Here is a 20,152-nt window from a genome sequence, read left to right as displayed (position 1 = left end):
TAGGTGACCGCTAGAGAAAGCGATGCTTTGCGGGGAGTAGCTGAGTGCCTGGCAGCACATTGTGGGAGGAAGCAGCCCCAGAGATTTATGGCTGACTTGGAAACAACGACAAAGCTCTCCAAGTTCAGAGCTGAAAGGTTGGGTCTGTAACGGCCCATCTCGGGGGACACGACTGTAATGACTGGCACGGAGATGAACTCTGCACCTGGCACCCTGGAAATCTATTGCCCCTGCAGGTCCCTGGAACAAGCCCCACGGTGTGGATATTAAGATCTGGTACAGCTTCAGCATCACCAGCTCTGGCTACTCTGAAAAGAGCAATAATACCTAGAAAGAAACCTGACGGGAGGAGGAAGGGAAAGAGGACAATAAGAAACCAAACGAGAACTCAGTGAGCGCACAAATGAGAGCTACTGCGAAGTAGCTGTGCAGGGAATGCAAGGAGATGCCCATTGAGGCAGATATTTGCCTTTACAAGGCAGCTGGGAAGGGCACTGAACCTCAAACAGACATCCTGAACAAAGGCTTTCTTATAAAGGTCCCATTCAAGAGGCTGGCTGGTACGAAATCTGCTCCGCCACGGGCGAGACGTGCCTCCTTGGTGCCCGCCGCAGACGGGAGGGCTGGAGGACCCTGCGCTTTTACAGCTACGATCAGATAACGGCAGGCTGGCTCAGTACAATTCTTGAAAGAAACTGTGACAAGATATTTATTGTATGTCAGGATTTTTAAGTTTTTCATATAAACAGAGGTATTCAACACCATATGCAAAGCAGGTAGTGTTTGGCAGCACGGGGCAGGAGGGAGGTGAGCGCCTGGTAGAGAACACAGAAGATTTTTCACTGAGTGATAATTAGCTTGCAGCATATGGATGGATCTTTTCATCAAGTACAGTCTTGGTTTTTTACACAATTATTATTTTTAAAAAACATATTATTTCAACATTCATGCTTCAATCTGTTACCTAACATTTTCCAGCCTGAAAGCAGGGCCCATCTATCATACCTCTGGAGCGGCATCCTGTTTTCCTGATAAATAATGAAAACAAAAATCCCACAATATTAAGGGTGTTTCAGCTTTGACAGAAGGAACGGAGCACCCATGCCTTTTTCCCCAGCCCACGCCACCCCCAGCCTCTAGAAAAAAAAGTCACAGACCCATGTGAAAACCTAGGGCTACGCTGAAGCAATCGCTGGTGCGTTGCTGAATAATACAGATTTAATTCTTAAATAATGAATAAAATCACTAACTATGGAATATGCAACTCGGAAGCATCGTTCACTTTGTTGATTATAGCTTATTTTAACTAAAGGGTCTGGTTTCACATTTAAACAAGCCCTTAGCTATAAATTTTCAACAATTCTTTCCCCCCCCAGCCCCTCAAATGGTCACCTCGCCCAGATCAGCTCAAGCAAAATACTTCAGATTTATACTGAAGGAGAATAAGAGAGCAGCCTGAGGTAGCACAGCGCTGTGATAACCCACGAGACAGCCCGGAGGGCCAGGAGACCAGCTGGGGGCATGCACTTACTCGGAGCAGGCGGGGTGACCAGCCTTCAGGCAGCCCGAGCATCGCACCGCACATCTCCACCTCTCCTCGCGCGCACCTCGCTCTCCGGTTGCATCGCTGTAATCACGCCATATGGTCGGCTTCTTTTTTAATATCTAGCACAAAGCTAACTTCTTAGAGACTTTTCTATTCAACTAAGCGTAGACAAGCTTGGGAAAGAGCTCGGGCTAACCCCACCACGCCTGCAAAGCCCGGCACATGTGTACCCGCAGTTGTCTGCGATCCCTCAGGCTGTGGGAATTTGCACGGCACGAGCGTGGTTTAGGGGGTGCTGCTAGGGAAGCGAAGACAGCTGCTCTCAGTGAGCTGATCTGATGACAAAAAGGAAGAAAAGAGGCAGACACAGGTCTTTAATGAGGCACTTATAAATGATTTCCCAGGCAGAGCGCTGGCGCAGAGAGAGGAGCGGTCTCCGGACACCTCCTGAACTGGAGAAATTTATCTCGAGACCCCAACAGTGTGAAGAGCAGCCAAGCAAAGCACAGCGCTCTCTCTCCACCAGAAAAGCGATCAAGCAGCAGGGTTTTGAACTCAATTTGGAATTTCACAGCCTTTCTAAGTGTAGGATTTTGCTCAGGCACCATTCCCACATAAAACCCACTCGGGTGGACTTTGCTGCTATTCCTAACCAGGCACAGCATTAACCGAGGGAGACGAGCAGCCAAGCAGCACATTGCTCAAGCAGGTGTACACAGAAAGGCCATCGGCTTGTTCACTCCAAAATGATGAAATTAGCTCACTGCCAATAAAATTCAGAAGGGAATGTACCAGAAAACAGCCTGGCTTATTCCACCAAGAGAGCAATTATTGTTATTACTTTACAGACTGGATCCAGACCAGGGATCAGCCGCTCCAAGGCCAGCAGCCTGTGCGAGGACCGCGATGGAGATGCTGCTGCGTGTGTGTAACTCTAGAAATCCACCCACAGGACATAACCTGAGCAGCCACAGGGGTGCAGAGTGGCCATACCTCTAACAGTCAGGGGAAAGGAAAGTGAAATCACAAGGATGGAAGGAGAGCACCTCGTTCAGTGCCAGCTTTTTGCCTGGCCTGGCAGCTGTTGCACTGTGCAGCTCCTACCTGTGCCCTGCTGCGTTACCAGCAGCACTTCAGAGAGCCACATGCCCCCAGCTCAAGCTTAAACCATCCTTGAATTCAAGCCAGGGGTGCATTTCTGCAGCTGGAAGACAAGTCAGGAACACCACGGTGCCTTCACACACCTTCCCCAGCCCGGGTGGCGGGGCAGCATTCGTTAGCTCCGTGCGTTTCCAGGAATCCCGAGCATGGCAGCTGGCTGCTCGCAGGAGGCGGCGCTGAGCAGAGCAGGAGCCAGAGCTGCATGGCATCTGCAGACCCTGCCCACGTCACTCAACAGCATCGTGGGTGAGGAAAGGGGGCTAATTCCAGCTGTCATGTTTTTCAACCATAGCATGAAACCTAATTGGGAGCGGTATTAAGCGTTTGCTGTTGCTGAGAATTAGACTGATCTGTCAAAACACACAAAATGCTGCTCCGGGCTCTCAGGTGAGGTCACTGCCAAACTGCAGTGCTGCACAGCCTTGTGTACCAGAACACATCCCAGCACTGCCAGAGCTTTATTTTTATTTCTTAACACTATTACTCGAATCCTTACCAGCCCTGGGGAGTCACAGAAAACTCCGACAAAAAGGGAACTGCCACCTAAAAGTGACGAGACTTCCTGGTACCAGCCCGGCCAGCCCACAGGCTGCCCTGCTGCACCTCCCTATTAATCTATGACAATGTAAACAGAAGTAGACCCTACTGAAACAGAACTTTCTCCTTCCTACTTTCCCTTTCTACCACAAAGTACTTGAACTACCCAAAACGTGGCCCCCTTCACTGAGTGCAGGTTAGGCTATTGCCACAGCTCACACCAGCTAGGGCTGTAAAAGGAAACAAAAGCCAGGGAACTGAGCTGTGCTCCAGGCTGTGAAGGAAGATGGAGCTACACGCTGCTCAAACACGGGGGAGCTGCTGCCCGGGCCTCCTCTCCACCCCAGCGTGTTGGTTCGTTAATCATTCTGACAAATTAAGTCCTCCCTGTAAGAGAGCTGCCAAGTCCTAGGACAAGATCTCATGGCCAGCCCAGGGCCCTGCACAGCCATGCCCTATTTACACAGAGGTTAAGGATTAACCAAAGTCTGTCTGAGTGCTGTTGGGGCGGTATCACGCAGTGAAATAGAACTACCACTTTTCAATTAAAATCAAAAGAAACAAACCAAAATAATTGTAGGCTCCCTGACTGCAAATAGCTTAAAAGCCATCATCCAAATGCTCTGAAATAAAAGTTTAAAGAAAGCAGAAATACTGATTGTACGTGTGCAGTTTCCAGATTCAAAGGCCCTGGAAGATTATCGAAGGTGTCACAGCCAGAGAACAGGACAAGAGTTTGAGTTCAGTTTCCCCAGATGCAACTAAAGATACTGAGCAGCAAGCTCTCCAAGCACTACCAAACTCCTTTTCAAGCGTCATCCAATTCTCCTCCTTCAACATTTTAACTTTCAAGAGCCTAGAAGTTGCCTGTTCTGAGCTTTTGCTCCCACTCATGCAGAAACTTCACATTACAACTGGACAACACACAGAGCAGCACACAGCCTGCAGGATTTGGCCGGTGCAGCCCAGCTCCTGCCAGAGGAGAGCAGAACAAAGGAACTCCAAAAGCTCAGAGAAAACCCCACGCTTGCAGTTGCAATGGCAGCGATGGCTCCAGGAGGCACAACCGACTCTGAACTCCATCTCAGTGCCAGTGCAGGTAAGTTGAGGCCGGTGCCACACAAGGCTGACACAGGAGGGTCCTTCCGCAGCCTGAGAGGGGAGAATTGTAATCATTACATGCAAGAATTCAGGCAAAACCCCAAAAGCTTAAAAGCTCACACTCTCATTAAGCAAACACTCACACTGCAGAGGAATAAGTAACACACGTCCTGCCCTGAGATTTCTCTTTGCAAGAGCTCACTGCCTGCAGCCATACAAGCCACTTTCTCATGCCCTGTCTGAAGCTAGCCCTGAGGGAAGAGCGCAGAAATGTGACAAGTGACAAGCAACAGCGAGGGGAGGTACTGGGGAGCTCCTTATCAGCACGCTGAGAGGCTCGTTTTCACAGGAATCAGCTCTCCTGGAAGAGAGCAGAGTTAAGCCACTGTTAATTGAACCACGGGGCTGGTCCCAGCACAAAGGCAAGCAACGTGCTGCTTTTTATCATACGTAGTTTGTCTCTCCTCCAGTAGAAACACAACAGCAATGCAGCTATACCTTCCTTCTCAACCCTCCACCTGATCTGCCCCAAAACCAGACATTTTAGGGGCCTTCTGCAGCATCCCCAGGATCCCAGGGGAGCTATAGGAGAGGTAAAGACCAACATCTCGAGGTAAATACCAACATCTCTTAATTGCCAAACCTGTGTCCAGCCCCAGGGCTGCAGGCTGGGGCAGCACAGCTCTGCCTCCCTGCTCACATCTCCCGTGCAGCTCACACCATGGGCTGGCCGTACGCAGAGCCGCACGACACAGGATCTGCTGGGCTGCTTGAGTTCTGCCTAATCTAATAAAATAGATATTTGAGAGCAGATTAACCCTGAGTCATCTACTTTATTCCACATATCTGGCTTAAAGAGCTAAGTATCCAATTCGATTTGTACACCAACAGGCTCTATTTGCAGAAAATCCAAAGGATCTATTTGCAGCGGATGTCTCATCCCTTCCTCGGGAGCAAACACACACGGTCCCTCCAGGTCCCACCCTGGCCATCCCTGAGCACACGGTAAGCTCCCGGTCCCAGTATCTCTGTCTTACTGGTCTGGAGGATTCACATCTGAACCAACCCTCTCTTATGCCACGTCTTCAGAACTTCGTCAGATGATTTCTGATCATCAGTTTTATGCTTTTATCACACACACTTTGCTAGGACAGAAAGTCACCATGCCACCAATTGCCTTTACCCCCTTTTTAACAAAAATGTTTTTTTCTCAAAATCACACCATCTCTTAACTGATTTTTTTTTGTTCAAGGTCTGCATTGAGCCCTTCTAATTTCTGGCACTTCCTTTTTTTAAGCAAATCCCTCCAAGCATAATACTCTGCAATCAGCAATTCCGTGAAATAAGCTACACAGCAATAAATGCAGCTCTTGTCATCTTCAGGGAATGGGAATTTCAACACGAAACCAGACAATCACACCCTAAGTACAGGGCTGAGATGTTTCCCTTCATGCTCAATGACTGCATGCTCCCTGTCAACTCACAAGTGTACCCACATCTGCAGAGTTATCACCTTAGTAAGAACTAGAGGAAGCAGCATCACAGAGGGAAGCTGCTGCTCCTGGTGCCGGGACAGGGAGGGCAAAAGGCCACAAATCCTGCTGGCCAGGACGCCCGGCCCACTTTCACCCCTGACTCACAGGATGAATTGGGCTAAGACCCAGTTCTCTACGCTGTGTGTGTAAATACTGACCTACAGCACAGCCCAGGCTTCACAGGAGGTGGAAAGCATTTGGAGCATCTATAACAGAGGAGGTTTCACGTGTGAATAGCAGTCCTATAATTACAGAAATTACAATGACTCGCAGCTCGTGCTTGGTAGGAATTCATAAAGCAACTTGGGAATAGTCCCACTGCAGCAGTTAACTACTGCTTAACAGTCCCTGTGAATTAGAGCGCTGGCAGCACGCTAGATCAGCCAAACCAATTCCCAAATTCTCTGGGTACGTTCATCTTTTAAGACTCAGTCACAGCAAAGTTCATCACCATTCTTACTTTGCAAGTATTTAAATCCCCATGCAGGAAGTATTTCCATTCTCACAAAACTCTGCAAACTGTTCTGCTGCATCCTTTGGGCCATCTACAACCCAGAGATTCATAAAAAGCACACATAGCTGCTGTGCTGGAAAACAGCAGTGCCACAATGGTCACATCATGCAGTAGAGAGACCGACCGTATTCTGAGCCTCAAGTCACAGGCAGCCAGTTTTGACAGGTTTTATTACTTCATACTGAGTATTGTGATGTACGGAGTTTTCTTACAGACCTTATTACTGCATACAAGTTTTATTTTTTAAGGACAAATTACTTTCTAGCACCTTTATGAAAAATAAGTAAATATCCAGTAGACCTAAAACAAAGAAAGCAAAGTGCCTGTGTTCTAAATATGTTAAGGCTTTTATTGAAACCAGTTCACCAACTTAACTGCTCGCAAGGGGGATACCCATACGCAGGACCGGTGTGTGATAGGAATCTCAGACCAACAGCCCACACTGTGGAGCAGCAGTCTGAAGCCACTAACCCTATAGGTTCTCACCCAAAAATCCATCTATACCAAAGGGAATCTCCCCTTTGATTCCAATGACCATTAGCTCAGGCCTCTAATCATTAATCTGCTCTTGCAGGATTAGTGCCTGTTCAAGACAGAACACGCAGGAACAGATTCTGCCCCAAATCTGCACCCTCGATGGGTGCAACTGTGAGTGCACTGACATTACTGCAGACCCGCAGCAGCCCAGCTGAACAGGACTTGGTTCATTGTATTTGAACCACCATAAGCTGAACATCTGTGGGAAGCAGATTTTCTTTCCCTGCAGTTCTGTGAGGAGCTACAGACAGAGAGCAGGAGGGCGTCTGACCTCCATATGCCTTCCGCGTGTGCCCGCATCTCATTCCACAACGAGCGCACTGAATATGAAGGATTAACTCTATCAAATCCTGCTAAGAGCATCTAATGATTAAGACAATTAAAATCGGACTCCCAGTCGTCTCTAGATGTCACCTGTAAAGCTGATTAAATCAAGATTGATTCAGTGCCCTTCTGCATTTATTGGAATGCATCAAGTCACTCCTCCTTGGGACGAAAGCTGCCAAAGGTCCCTTCCTCCGAAGGGGAGGAAACAGAATGGAGAAGGGGGAACACCACCACCAGAATGAAACAAAAAAGAAAAAAACACAGCTAGAAGACCCAGAACAAAACCTATTCCTGCTTTCAGGATGGCAGAGTGGCTTATGAAAGGGATGTGTGAACTGAAAATAAGTCCTACACAAATAGTTGATCCACAACTCTGCCAGAAAACATTCGGGTTTTGGATATGCAATGGGCATTAGAAGCAAATATGCAAAGTCCCACAAAAGCATCAGTGTCCGTGAGGAAGATTTAAATAGAGCTGTGTGACTGACACGCAGGCCATTGCAAACACCCCATGTTAGTGACGGGAAGGGAAGAGAGGTAGAAAATGAGCGTGCTCAGCTGCAGCGATCCCTTTGCAAAGCTCCTCTGGTGGTTGTTGCAGTGGTTACACCCCAGCTGCGCTGCCCATCAGGCACCACACGTCTCCCACCCCAGCAGAGCTGAGTCCCAGCCCCAGCCCTGCTGTGCTCCCCCCAAACCAGGCTGCCACCAGTGCACATCACCAACCCGTGCAGCTCCGCGCTGATCAGGAGGCTCCCAGGTTCCCTGCTGCTGCACAGGATTTCAGGGCTGCTAGTGGGGGAACACAGCACCACACACTTCACAGGGATAAACCTTATCGGAGAAGTGGGGCAGGAGCTGCACTGACTGTGAGATACCGTACTGTGAGGCTTTGGCCCCTTCCTGCACTGCGGACACCTGCATGAAGCTGTTAGATGCACCATGTATAAGGCGGCAATGTTACAGAAGCCTTCCATAACCAATTCTCTATCAACCTTCCAAACACACTTTGCAGCAACCCGTTTCTCCGTCCTAAATTAATGAGCCATTAACACTCATTAGTGGTTTCTCTTCCATGCAGCCCCTGAAAACACACTTGTTTTCCTCACCTATTTGATGACTCCTCGAGCAGAGGACTGCCGTGTGTCCGCGGGTGCTGTGCTGTTACTGCTGGCTGCTAAATAACCTGTGGATGCTGCAGCAGTCAGAGGCATCTGATTTTAAGGCACACTCTTTGACACCTTGCTCTCTCAGTTCCCCTAAGGATTAAAGCTGCTGTGGGCACTACACCGAGGCCCACTACGATAAAGCCAGGCCTAATCAAACCTTACAGGCCCCACGATGCATTTTTCAGCAGCGATTGCTGGCCTAACTGGAGGCATGGCCACTCGTGCTTGCAGCCCGGATTTAATTGAGGGCTCAGATGAGAGCTGACATTGCTGAGCACGCCAGGAGGCCTGCAGCAAAGTGGCAAAAACAAACGTTTGCTAGAAAGAATAGCAGCCCCCGGCCCCATGGTGTGGGGTCTCTTCTCTCAATTTGCCAGTGCACAACACCCCAAGTTAATATTAATAAAGAAGCACAAAGCCTTTGAATAGACAAGAATTAGCTCCTTATGTCTGTGCCAGTCAATGTGCCGCTCCGGACTCCACAGTCCCATTTCTTTTGTTTCAGACAAAACAGTAGTTTAGTGTCTTTCATATTTATTTGAGAGTGAGAATTAATAGATCGGTACAAAGGCAGGCAGCCCCAGCACCCTTCCTCGCAGCTTAATAAAAAAGCCTACACTGAGGCAGTGCCAAACCATCAGCAATTACCTAAGAATAACCTGTCCAGGCTTCCTCTTATTACCTAGGTGTGAATTCCTCATTCAAGGACACCTTCCCTTTCTGTTTTATTGCAAACTAAACCTTGAGGCAATAGAAAGGACTTCTTATTGCCATGCCTGCAGACAATTTACTCCAACAAAAGCCTGAGGAACTTGAGGGGGCAAACAACTGATTTCCAAGTCAATTTACCAAGATGTTGCTATTAATCCTGCTGCAGATGAATAAAATCATTCAGCTAAGATTTCCCACTGGGGAAGGTAGCAGCAAGGCACGAATCCTACAGAGGAGCTAAGGTGGTGATGAGATTTACACTCCTTTGGCAGAATTCATGTGGGTATAGCTTGTTAAAGATGATGGGGTCTAGATGTATGCAAAGAAACATTTCCATATAGAATTGCTGAGTCTCTGAAACTAGAAGCAGCCCCCAGAATACAGCTGCACCTCTAGAAAACGAATCAGAAGACAAAAAGAACTTTTCACCCCTCTCCCAGAAGCCTCAAAGCATGATCCAACCCTGATTAAAAAAAATTGCCATCTGGTTTTCATAGGAACCCTCTTATTTGTGAAGAGGGAGGTGGGACGGAGCCCACATAGTCCTAGCTGTCCATCCCTTCTGTTGGCCTCCTCACCTTCTGCGATGTGGGGGGTGATGGATCACATTCAGGTTGTGGTGTCAGCTCTGAATACCCCAAAACCTCTGATCACACCCCCCCACCTAGACCAAGCTCTACAACTGCATCCAGCAACTTCATCAGCAAACCCATCCCAGCTCCTGCCCAAACGAAGCAAAGCTCATCTCAGCACAGCAGCAACTACAGCAGGACGTAACCAGCCCCGGCCGATTTGGAAGGAGAAGCCACGAGCTGTAGGTCACGGGCACGTGGCTGAGCCAACACCATGAGCTGTGACTGCCCCAATAACCAGCACAGCTCAGGCTTCCAGACCCCTCACTGCACCTTATTTAGTGTAACTGGCACGCTGAGCCAGTCGTCGAGTGCTCTTTAACAGTGCTGCAGCCTGCTTTGCTTTTATTTTTATTGAACAGCATCATACAGCGTTTACAAAGAGGATGTTAAACCAGCAAATCCTAACAGTGCTGAGCATTTGTTTCTCATCAGAAGTAACGGTAATTCCGTCGAGTTTAACCATCACAATACAGTTTGTAAGCAATAATACTGAAAAACAGATTTGATACCCACAGACGTGCCCAAATATGATATTTGGGTCAGAGATATTTGCATCTGCCCATTCACAAAGACGGGATTAATCTGCAAAATTCAGGATCTAGACTGGGTTCAGACTGGATGCATTGAAATGTTGCAGAAAATGGAACAAGTTTGGGTTTTTCTGCCTCTAGAAGAGAAGTCCCAGTGCTGCCCAGCTCTGGCTGTGTATATATATTTTTTCCCCACCCCCTACCTTTTTGCCAACATTCTTTAACCAAGAAAGAGATTAAAGAACATTAAAAAGCATTGCAAGCTGAACGCCAGAACCAGCTGATGGGTTAATGCAGCATAAAGAGGGAAGACTTTCTTCTCTAAGTTACTCCAGCGCTGCTCTGAGCAGAGAAAAACGTGCTGAAATGTGAACGCTTCCCTTCCCAGCAGCTTCACCTGCTCCACCAGCTGGGAGGGCTGAGGGGACCCATTCATCACAGCTCCTTCTCTCTCTCCACCTCGCATCTCCAGGCAAAAGCAGACTTTTCCAGGAGGGGGGGGGAAGATATATGAGCTTTTTAAGAAACGAGAAATCCAAATGCTATATTGAGCCCTTCACAGTGACCCCCAAAGGTGTGAAGATTTGCACAGAAACTCCTCGTGCACACAGGGCTGAGGGTAGTAACTCAGTTTGGCTGAAGCGTGGGAAATAAGCCAATGCATTTGTGGGAAACCTTCTCCTGAGGCAGCTAGAGATGAATTTTCAGTCTGGTTTTAAGGAAAATAGTCACCACAAAGCAGCAGAACTTATTTTTTCCATTGTTCCAGCCTTACAGAAGAGAAAGGGAGGGGGATAGTCAGCACGGCCACTGCTCCTTCAACCCAGTGTTTTCCAGCAATCCATGCCAGGTGCTTCTCTCCCACTGACTTCCAGTGGAAATGCCCGTTCAGCTCTACCTTGCACCAAAATAAATAAATAAGAAATGCTCACACCTACAACCAGCCAGCACACCCAACACAAAATAGCACCACAAAAAGCCCTCAGACCTCGTGGGAGCTCAAGAGTGCCAGGTCAGGTAGGAGACAATTTCCACACTGAGAAAGCTCTAAGAGACAAGCCGTGAGCTGATAAGAAACTGGGTATTCTGAATAATAGTTTCCAGGACAAAACTCAAATACACTGAGCCAATTTTTCCTCACATGATATGACTATACATATATATATATATATTATTTTTATTTTTTTTTTATATCAGATGTGAGTTGCCATGGAAGGGTTTAACAAGGTACGTCTCCACTGCCTGGAAAAGGAAGAGAGACAAGAGATGGAGGAGAGGCTCTTGACTTTCTACAGAATATGAACAGAGCACTAGGGGAAAGAGAAAGAAGAAATCAAAGCACCTTCGTGTATTCCCCAGTAAGAATAAAAGAAAGCACACAGCACTTCTGCAGACAAGGCTTATCAGCTTATGGAAAGGTAGGAGTAACAAGAGGTGAAGCTTGCCAGTATTCACTTGCCTCTAACAGCTTTCTGACAACTCTCAGGTACAGTTGAGGAGTGAACATCTTTTCATCTGGAAGGCAACCAAGGCATGTGGTCTTTCCGAGGCAGCCCTATGTTTCCACAGGCAGGAGATGCTGGGAGCGGGCTGCCTGTACACTGTTGCATTTCAAGTCTGCACTTTGATAGCCCTATGTTTTCCTTTGCAACTGTATTTCAAGGTTTGGAGACTTCTTTCCACAAGGTATCAAGTCAAGTGGAGCAACATTACAGCTCTGTAGTTATAACCCAAAGCACACTGCATACCTACAGCAAGCTGCTTTACTCAGTTGGTCTATCAAACACCTAAGAACACGGAAAAGTCCCTTTCAGCATGCATTTCTGGCAAAAAGCAGGTAAACAGAGAGCCAACACAAGTTCAGAAAAATCCAGCACCCTCTGGAGTTTGCCAGCCTCTGGCGTCAGGCAAACCCTGACAGCCCCCTTCCTTCGTGCAGCGTTTAAAGACCTGATGTACAGTCTGTGCCTTCAGGGGACCCTCCCATCCAGCAGCCACCCAGTATATCACGAGGACATGTTCATGGGAGGTGACAAAACAGGGAGGTAAAGCAGAAAGAGCCCTTGTCACCATTCCCATTAAACACAAAAGAATTATTTTCAGCCTCCCCATCTCTGCCATTGCCCGCTCTGTGTGTTAAAAAGGCCCCAGTGCTGTGACATCAAGGAAAGCACTGGGTGCTGACTGCAGATCTCCAGATGTAGCAGCCCTCAGGCTGGCAGTTACCTCCTCCTGAGGATGCTGGCTGCTTATCACTGCCATGAATTAACTGCAGCGAGACACTGAGAGGCCAAAAGGCTGCCACCCATAATGCAAAGCTACCTAAAGCTACCAGCACTCCCACTTCTCACAGAAATATCTGAAGTTGGCAGCCGTGGCTGAAAAAGACAAACAACTCAGGACAGTATATATCACAAACCTGCAAAGAAAACATGAAACTGTTTTATCACAGCTAAGTCTTGAACAGTTTGAGCTTCTTTTCTGTTACATTAAAGTTTAATTTCCCAGAATAGGGCATCACGCACCGATGAAACTCATCTTCCTGGAATTTGCGTTCAAATATGTTTTAAATATTTTCAGGCCAGCAAAACAACAGTGAGGATGGGGCAGAGCTCCATCGGCTCATTGTGGCCCAGACCTGATTAATCCCAGGAAGGGTAATGAAAACCAATCTTCCAGGCCATCTACCACCAGATTCTTTGGCTGCAGCTATCCTTGAAGTTTCTGTCAGTGCCTGTGACGGTTAGGATTTCAGTGATGAGGACACGTGGCTCTAATAGAAAAAGGTCATTTTAACAGGAAAAAATAAATAATATTTTTCTCTTAGGGTTCCCCCCACCAAAAGCTGATTCCTGTTACCGTCTGTGCTGTGGCTGGGCCCCACAGCCAGCATAGGTGCAACCACCCTCAAAGAGAAGCAAACGGGCAAACCAACGAGGTTTTGGGGTGTACCCTTCTCTCATCACTTTAGATTTTTGTTGGAAAGGAGAAGAGCAGGAAGCAGCAAGGGGCTGGCCAGGCCTTTGGAGAGATTTACAGGAGGAAGAATGGTTACAGGCCAGGCACACACACAGCAGGAGCTCTTGGGAAGGATACAAAAGCTGGAAGATGATGCTAGGGGTGACACCAGGGTGATGCCACAAGCCCTGTCACAGCACCCACTAGGTTAACAGCCCCACCCTGCTCTGTTCTCACCTTCCAGGTGGGAATGGCTCTGTGCAGTGACTCTCAGCAGCTCAGAAGCTCCTGCAAAGCCCCCGTGCACCATCCCAAGGCACAGGACCAACCACCACTCCAACAACACTAGCAGTGCGGGCGTCTCAGGAGCTACAGACCACCACCACACCCCCCTTCCTGAAATTTCTTTCACCATACACCCATTTTTCCAGGAATCTGTGTGTGTGTGTGTATTCTTAAGAAATCTTGGGCTAAGGTCAAACAGTTTAGGCCTGGATTTTGCCTGCACTCGGCTGGCTCTGCTGAACATCTATCATGCTGATGGAGGGGTGTAGCTGAACAAGGCACAAAGAAGCTGCAGCAAACAAGTGCTGCATTCAGCTTAACGGCTCATCACACCCCAGCGCTGCTCTCTGTGACAACTCTTACTGCAACACACGCGCTGTGTTCACTGGGATGCCTCTGTGCAAAGCCTCAGAATGGGAAGACAGGCCTGGGATCTGTTCCCTCAGCTTTTCTTGTGATAAAAGATCAACTAAGTTAACTCTGCAATGCACACGCAATTATAAATTCGGCATGAATCACAGAATTTCTAGGTTGGAAGAGACCTCAAGATCATCATGAAGTGCCTTGAGAGATTCACTAGTGGTAGCTAAATAGTCAGTTAATCTCTCAATCACAGCTAGGTTCTAAGAGGGGAAGAAAGGGAAAAATACAGGAATGGATCTGGGGGACAACTTCAGAATAAACAGATAAACCTTATCCTAAAAATTTCCATTGGCAGTTTGAGCTTGCCCCTAGCAAACAGAGATAAGGAGCTTTTATTATCTTTGATTTGGATGCTAAATTTAGAAATAACTCTAATGTAAAAAAACACTAGGACCAAGTCCCCAGCTGAGAAAAATGGTGATGTTCCACTCCTTACAACACTGTATTACGCAACAGGATCTGGAATTCAACCCATGATCTCATGTGGTGACTGGCCCCTCAGTCAAGACTTTGCAGTACCTGCTAAAACAAGTTTAAAATAAACAAAAAAACACGTAGTTTGCTAAACAGAATAGGAGGTGATGTATGCCCTTATCTGTCACTGAAAGAAGAGGAAGCTCAGCTGAAGAAATCCATGAGCAAAGCAGAGCCCCTGACATGTAATAACAAAGCACAGCCAAGGTTGCTCAGCAGTGAGCAGGATCTTTGCATGGAAGTCCTCTGCAGAGGTCGTGCCTGAAGCAGAGCTCTCAATGGAGGGTGTTTGTGGGACAAGCACATGTCCCAGCACAAAAGAAAATTAATAGAGGTGGGGTATTTTTTTGTTGTTGTTTGAATAACTTATACTTCTGCATTACTTAAAAGACACAGCACTGTGTGGTGACCCTCACTTTTGTGATAATGATATCACAGACTAATTTGTCATAGCATACCAAAGCAAATAGTCCAGTATTATCCCATATAACAAAAGCTTTTCTGCTTCTGCCAAGTCCTATGTATTTTTGGGATTGATGCAAACAGCAAAATTACCATGGATGTGGGCAGTGGTCTGGATTATTGTGGGACAAGAGCATGATAAATCTCACACAGATGCCAGCAACTTCCTCAAAAGGAAAGTTTCCAGTGTAATATACCAAACATATAAGTACCTCCTCCTGATGTTCTACCCCCAGGACTAAAAGGAAAGAATCCCAATTGAAATGAAAATCCTTACACACAAAACTTGCACCTTGAATGTTTTCTAAAATGTACCTAATAAAAAAACCCAACACAACCCAGCAGTCAAAGAAGCCAGAAGAAGTGCTACACAAGATGTACTACAAACTCTTTTGAAGTTAGCTGTGCTGCATAATGGCAGCCTGTATAGCTTATGCATACACTGGATATAGATCAGTGGATAGTGAAGCACGTGTATGCATGTCTAGGTAAATCATTATCCACACCCTGGTGCTTCAACTGATTCTGTTGAAACAAAGGTACTAATTAGAGATAATTAGCACAGAACAAGTTACCTTAATTGTCTGGTTCTCATTCATGCATTGTCACAGGCCAGAAGCAATCATTACAGGATAGTGTCTAAGAAGGTCAAGAGTGAGGTTCCTGTTTGTTTAATTATTACCAGCTCCTTGTTAATGGATGTAAAGGCACGCATACACAGTGCCCTCTCTGAATGTCCTGCAGTTGTATGGAGAGCACGCCACAGCACAACATCTTGTGAGTGGCTAAAAACCACTGTCAGCTAAATCTGCCCAAACTTGGGCTGGGGGCTATGCATCTGAGTAATCTCGTGCTTCTGGACAGGTCCAATCACAGAGCAATCACACATACACAAACAAGCAAGACAGGAGGCAGTACCTGTCAGCTCTGAACACAAGAGGATCCATCCATCTCACCCACTCTACAACTTGCCCATTTTGCACATTAAGTGGGAGAGAGGCCATTGATTTGATCCATGCTCAAGATTGTACAAAACAAGGAATTTCACATCCTATTGAACACTGGCACCACTGGGCCTTTGCCTTTAAAGCTGGTCATAACCTGGGTCAGCTCATGCCCAGCTGGATCAAGTCCTTACCTTCTTTTGAACCAGTGGTGACAGCAGCTGCAGTCGTCCCCGACGCTCGTCCCACGGGGCTGGAGTGCTTCCCTGCCCTGCCGGGGATTTTAAGTCCACTTGGCTTCAACATATTTGCTGCCTCTTGTATGTCAGACCAGTATCTCCAGGGTTTCAAATGCTGTCCTGGTATCACCGTTCAGGCTTCTCGATGATGGACCTTCTCTTCCATCGTCACAGACCTGTGGGAAAAGAGAATATAGAAATCAGAGAATGTGTGGGAGGGTATCAAACAGGCTTCCAGAGAACTGCGCAGCTCTGGTCACATCCCTGTGAGAATCAGGCAAGTAGGCTGATTTTGTTTTAATCCAAAGGGTGATAACTTCTTTTGTCTCCCACTTTAACATTGCGTTCTTTTCCTTAACCTTGTTGTCCCACTTTAACCCTGGAGACACAGATCAAAGCAGAAACCTCACAGAACCACTACACAAGCATTTAAATTCTGCTTCAGATTCAAGTGACTAAAATTGTTGACTTCCTTTAGATTTCAGAGTCTCATCCATTAGCCAAGACCTAGTTCTGCTGCTCTGTGAAAGCAGCATAAGAATTTCCAAAGGCACCTTACAACTCTTTGACACTAGACCTTTGTTGCATGGTCCCCATTTTCACAGAACTTCAGGGCTGCCTTCCCAAACTGATAGGAGGAAGAGGGAAGAGGCCAGTGTTCATGACTGGGCTGTCAGCTCCTTTAAGGATAAACCTAAAACCTTGTTACAGAAAGTAAGGATTTAGAAAACAAGCATTTCCCTATGCCATTCCCTTCCCAGTAAGCAAATGGAATAAGACCTCAAAATGCACATAGCATTAACAAGCACACAACTCCTCAAGCAAAAAGTTGGGTGATGAAAAAAAGGAAAAAAAAATAATAAAAATAAAGGAAATGACTAGGCTACTGAAAAATGAAAAAAAACACATTCCTAAAAAGGATAAAGTAAAATAATCACAAAATTGAAACTGTCAGCAAAAAGGAAGCTCAGGTTCCCTGACTAAGCAGGCTGGGACATGGATAGAAGAAGGTGGCACAGAAAAGGGAGCTGGGACAGCAGCAAAAGCAGAGGGAATTGCAAGGAGAGAGCACAGGGAGCAGCCTGAAGGCAGGGGACACCCTGGCCTGCTGCCTAGGCCAAGGAAGGAGGCAGACCCATGCATGCAGCTTCTGAGACATTGCTGACGTAGCAAGGACTTGCAGATGCTGCGAGGGGGGTTTGCAATAGCAGGGCCGGGAAGTGATTAAGGCATGAGTAAGGACTTCAGGGCAGGCCGGGTCCGAGCGAGGGGGCTGGCAGGGCTCCAGGGAAAGCTGCAGGCAGACACAGGGGAGGAGAAACCACAAGGAGAATTCCAAAACTATTCCTGAGCGCTCACAAAACCTAGACACCAGAGTGTTTCTGCAATAACAGTCATGTAGCAGCAGCTTGAAGAGACAAAGAAGGGAAGAATCAGGAGTAGAGAGACCAGGGAGGGACCCTGTGCGAAAACCCAAGGGGTCAGGCCCCAGCTCTTCCTCACGCCCCCCACAATGGGTGTTCAAAACCTGGGGCACCTTCAGGCACCTCAAGACTGCACCAACTTGGGAATATTCAGCTTTCACAGGAGTCAGGGCCACTTGGGTGCTGAGAGGATCCAAACAGATCAGAAACAACAGCCAAGAGCAAGCAGCTTGTGTTAAGGAAGATGCCACTGAGCCAGCCAGGCCCAGGTGCTGCCACAGAGCTGCACATGAGGCTGCCTGCAGTCCCCAGCTCAATTTAGTATGAAATAAGGAGATAAATATGTAACAGAACCTGGGGGTGAGAAGCTCTGATCGTTATGAAGGGTGATGTGCTCTACCAAGAGATCTCGCCCACCTCCACCACCTCTGACTGAAGGTATTGCTCTCTTCACAATTCAGCCTCACCCCTGCTTTACACATCTCATCGCCTCATAACCTTCCAGTTATGGGGTTTGATGCCGTGTTTGGAGTAAGAAGGCTAGGGATGCTGCATGTCCCATATAAAAGTAGGGGCTAGTTGAATCCACAGCCAGGGATATAAATGGGGGGGAGGATAGAACAGCTGTAGGGAAGAAATTTAATCAGGGAAGTGAAACAGGAATAAAAAAAATCTTACAGTTTTTGCAGCCTTTTAGATGAAGAGCCTTAATACATTAGTTTTGCAGCACACAAACTTTAGGAAGACAGTGAATTTAGCTGTTCCTCTATTCCACTCCTTTTCTATGAAGAGATGGGAACTTGATTCAGTTCATTCTCCCTCCATCCGTCATCATCCCTGACGTCCCTGATTATCCCAGCTGGCCACACAAGTCACCGGATATTGTTCTGCTCCTTCTCAGGATGACTGGATTTTATTTTTACGCAAGGGGGAGAGAAATAAGAGGAAGTGCATTCCCACAGCATGAAAAATTCTGCCAGAAACGTTTAAGCAAACACATTTGCTTTCAACAGACTGATGCTGAAAAACAAATGAACTCCACAGGCTGCTAATTACACTACCCTCCGAGCAGAGAGCTTCTATTATTCCACCATACAGTCATCACGATAGTGCACGTCTGGACTCACTAGGGGCTCCGTGCCACACACCAAATTCAAGGAGCATCTGAAGCACCAGCCTGCATCGCACCCAATACCCTGGGCCTGGTTATGCTCAATGCCTGTCGGTTTGGACAGAGTGTTGGTTCGTAGGAGTCTGATGTGGGTTAAATGTGGTTAAATCAAACGTCTAAAAGTTGCCTTCCAATCTCCAGTAGCTGTAGCCAGGAAACAGGGTATGTAGGTTATGAGGTACACCTGCACGCTCACGCTATCACACAGGGAAATGAGGATGGACATTTTCCAGTCTACACACACTGCTATGCACAGATATTCCCTCTCCGGCCCTAGTTCTCTTCACACACACTTCTACACATAAATATATGAGCAGATTTTCAGGAAGCCATGAAATCCGGGCACGGGGCTCTTCCAAATTACACTGTTAGCTCATCTTCACCACCCAGGGCAGCGCTGCCCCCAGCCAGCCAAGTCCCACGTTAACTCCCAAGCACGCAGTGCAGCTTTCGGGCTGCAGAAATATCCTAGGCCTGGGACATAGGCCAGTACCTCCACAGGGCACTGCCCTGCTCCATTAGAGACTACAACTTGCTCTGAGCTCCTGGATTATATCCACAGCATCCCACCAGGCTCTGTTAACGGTATCCTGAAAGATCTGCCTCCAGCAGCAGATGCTGAGCACACACAAATGCACTGCCGCATGTGACATAAGCAACAAAGCCATCTTTTCTTCCCTATTCCTTACATTACCAACAGAAGCTGCAAGTTTACCATTCCAATATAACTTCATGGAAATGGGACTTTCTCCCAACACAAGGTTAAAAAAAGCCAGCTGTTCCTGTGGAGACTCCAGGGCCAGCTTACGCTGTTTTTCTTCATCTTCTTCAAAGATGAGGCGGACTACAAAGATCTTCTAGATCTGTGCTAGATTCTTCCTGCAATCTTTTCATACCAGGATGAATGGCTCTGTGTGTTCCCACAACCAAGGAAAACATCCCAGGAATGCACAATATGAAAGCCTGCTTCAAATGACCAAAACATTCTGTTCCCCATCCTTCCATCAGAAAAGGGGACAGCCAAATCTGAGTCACCTAGGCTCAGATTCAAACTGGAGAACAGCTCTCAGCTAAGTACAGGAAGGCCTCAAGAAAATACCTTTCACCAGAAGTAATATGTCTGGATACACAAAGTCTCCACAAAACTGGCCAGCATCAGGACAGCACACAAAAACAGAAAAGCAATTGGAGGTTTTTAGACATCAACTACTCCTCAAATAGGGTAGAGGAATAACAAAACAGAGGTTAGAAGCAAAAGCCTTTGTCAGTTTTGGCAATAGTTTGTCCATAATTTCTCTCCTTCATCTATCCCTCCTACCCTCAACGAGGCACAGATATCTCCTTGCCACATGCAATACCATCCAATTCAAGAAGGGAAACCAACAAAGCATGCCCCAGATTCAATGCACTCCCTAGAAGGAAACCTTCATGGGTAAATGCCAGCCTAAGGATTTGTTCACCTCACCATA

The 20,152-nt window shown here is 47.1% G+C and overlaps 1 protein-coding gene across 3 annotated transcripts in view; it reads right to left on the bottom strand.

Annotated features, from left to right (window-relative positions):
* Nucleotides 1-20,152, bottom strand: part of CLIP2 (CAP-Gly domain containing linker protein 2) — an 80,002-nt gene that overhangs the window by 47,761 nt on the left and 12,089 nt on the right. For all 3 annotated transcript variants that reach the window (XM_068656418.1, XM_068656417.1, XM_068656419.1), the window contains exon 2: nucleotides 16,044-16,264. In XM_068656418.1, the coding sequence (XP_068512519.1) occupies nucleotides 16,044-16,155 (112 nt within the window). In that variant the 5' untranslated portion in view covers nucleotides 16,156-16,264. The remainder of the gene's footprint in view (nucleotides 1-16,043; nucleotides 16,265-20,152) is intronic.

Source organism: Anas acuta, chromosome 19 (genome assembly GCF_963932015.1).
Source record: "Anas acuta chromosome 19, bAnaAcu1.1, whole genome shotgun sequence".
Classification (NCBI taxonomy): domain Eukaryota; kingdom Metazoa; phylum Chordata; class Aves; order Anseriformes; family Anatidae; genus Anas; species Anas acuta.
The sequence above is the reverse complement of the archived record's forward strand: the minus strand, read 5'-3'. Positions and strand labels throughout refer to the sequence as shown.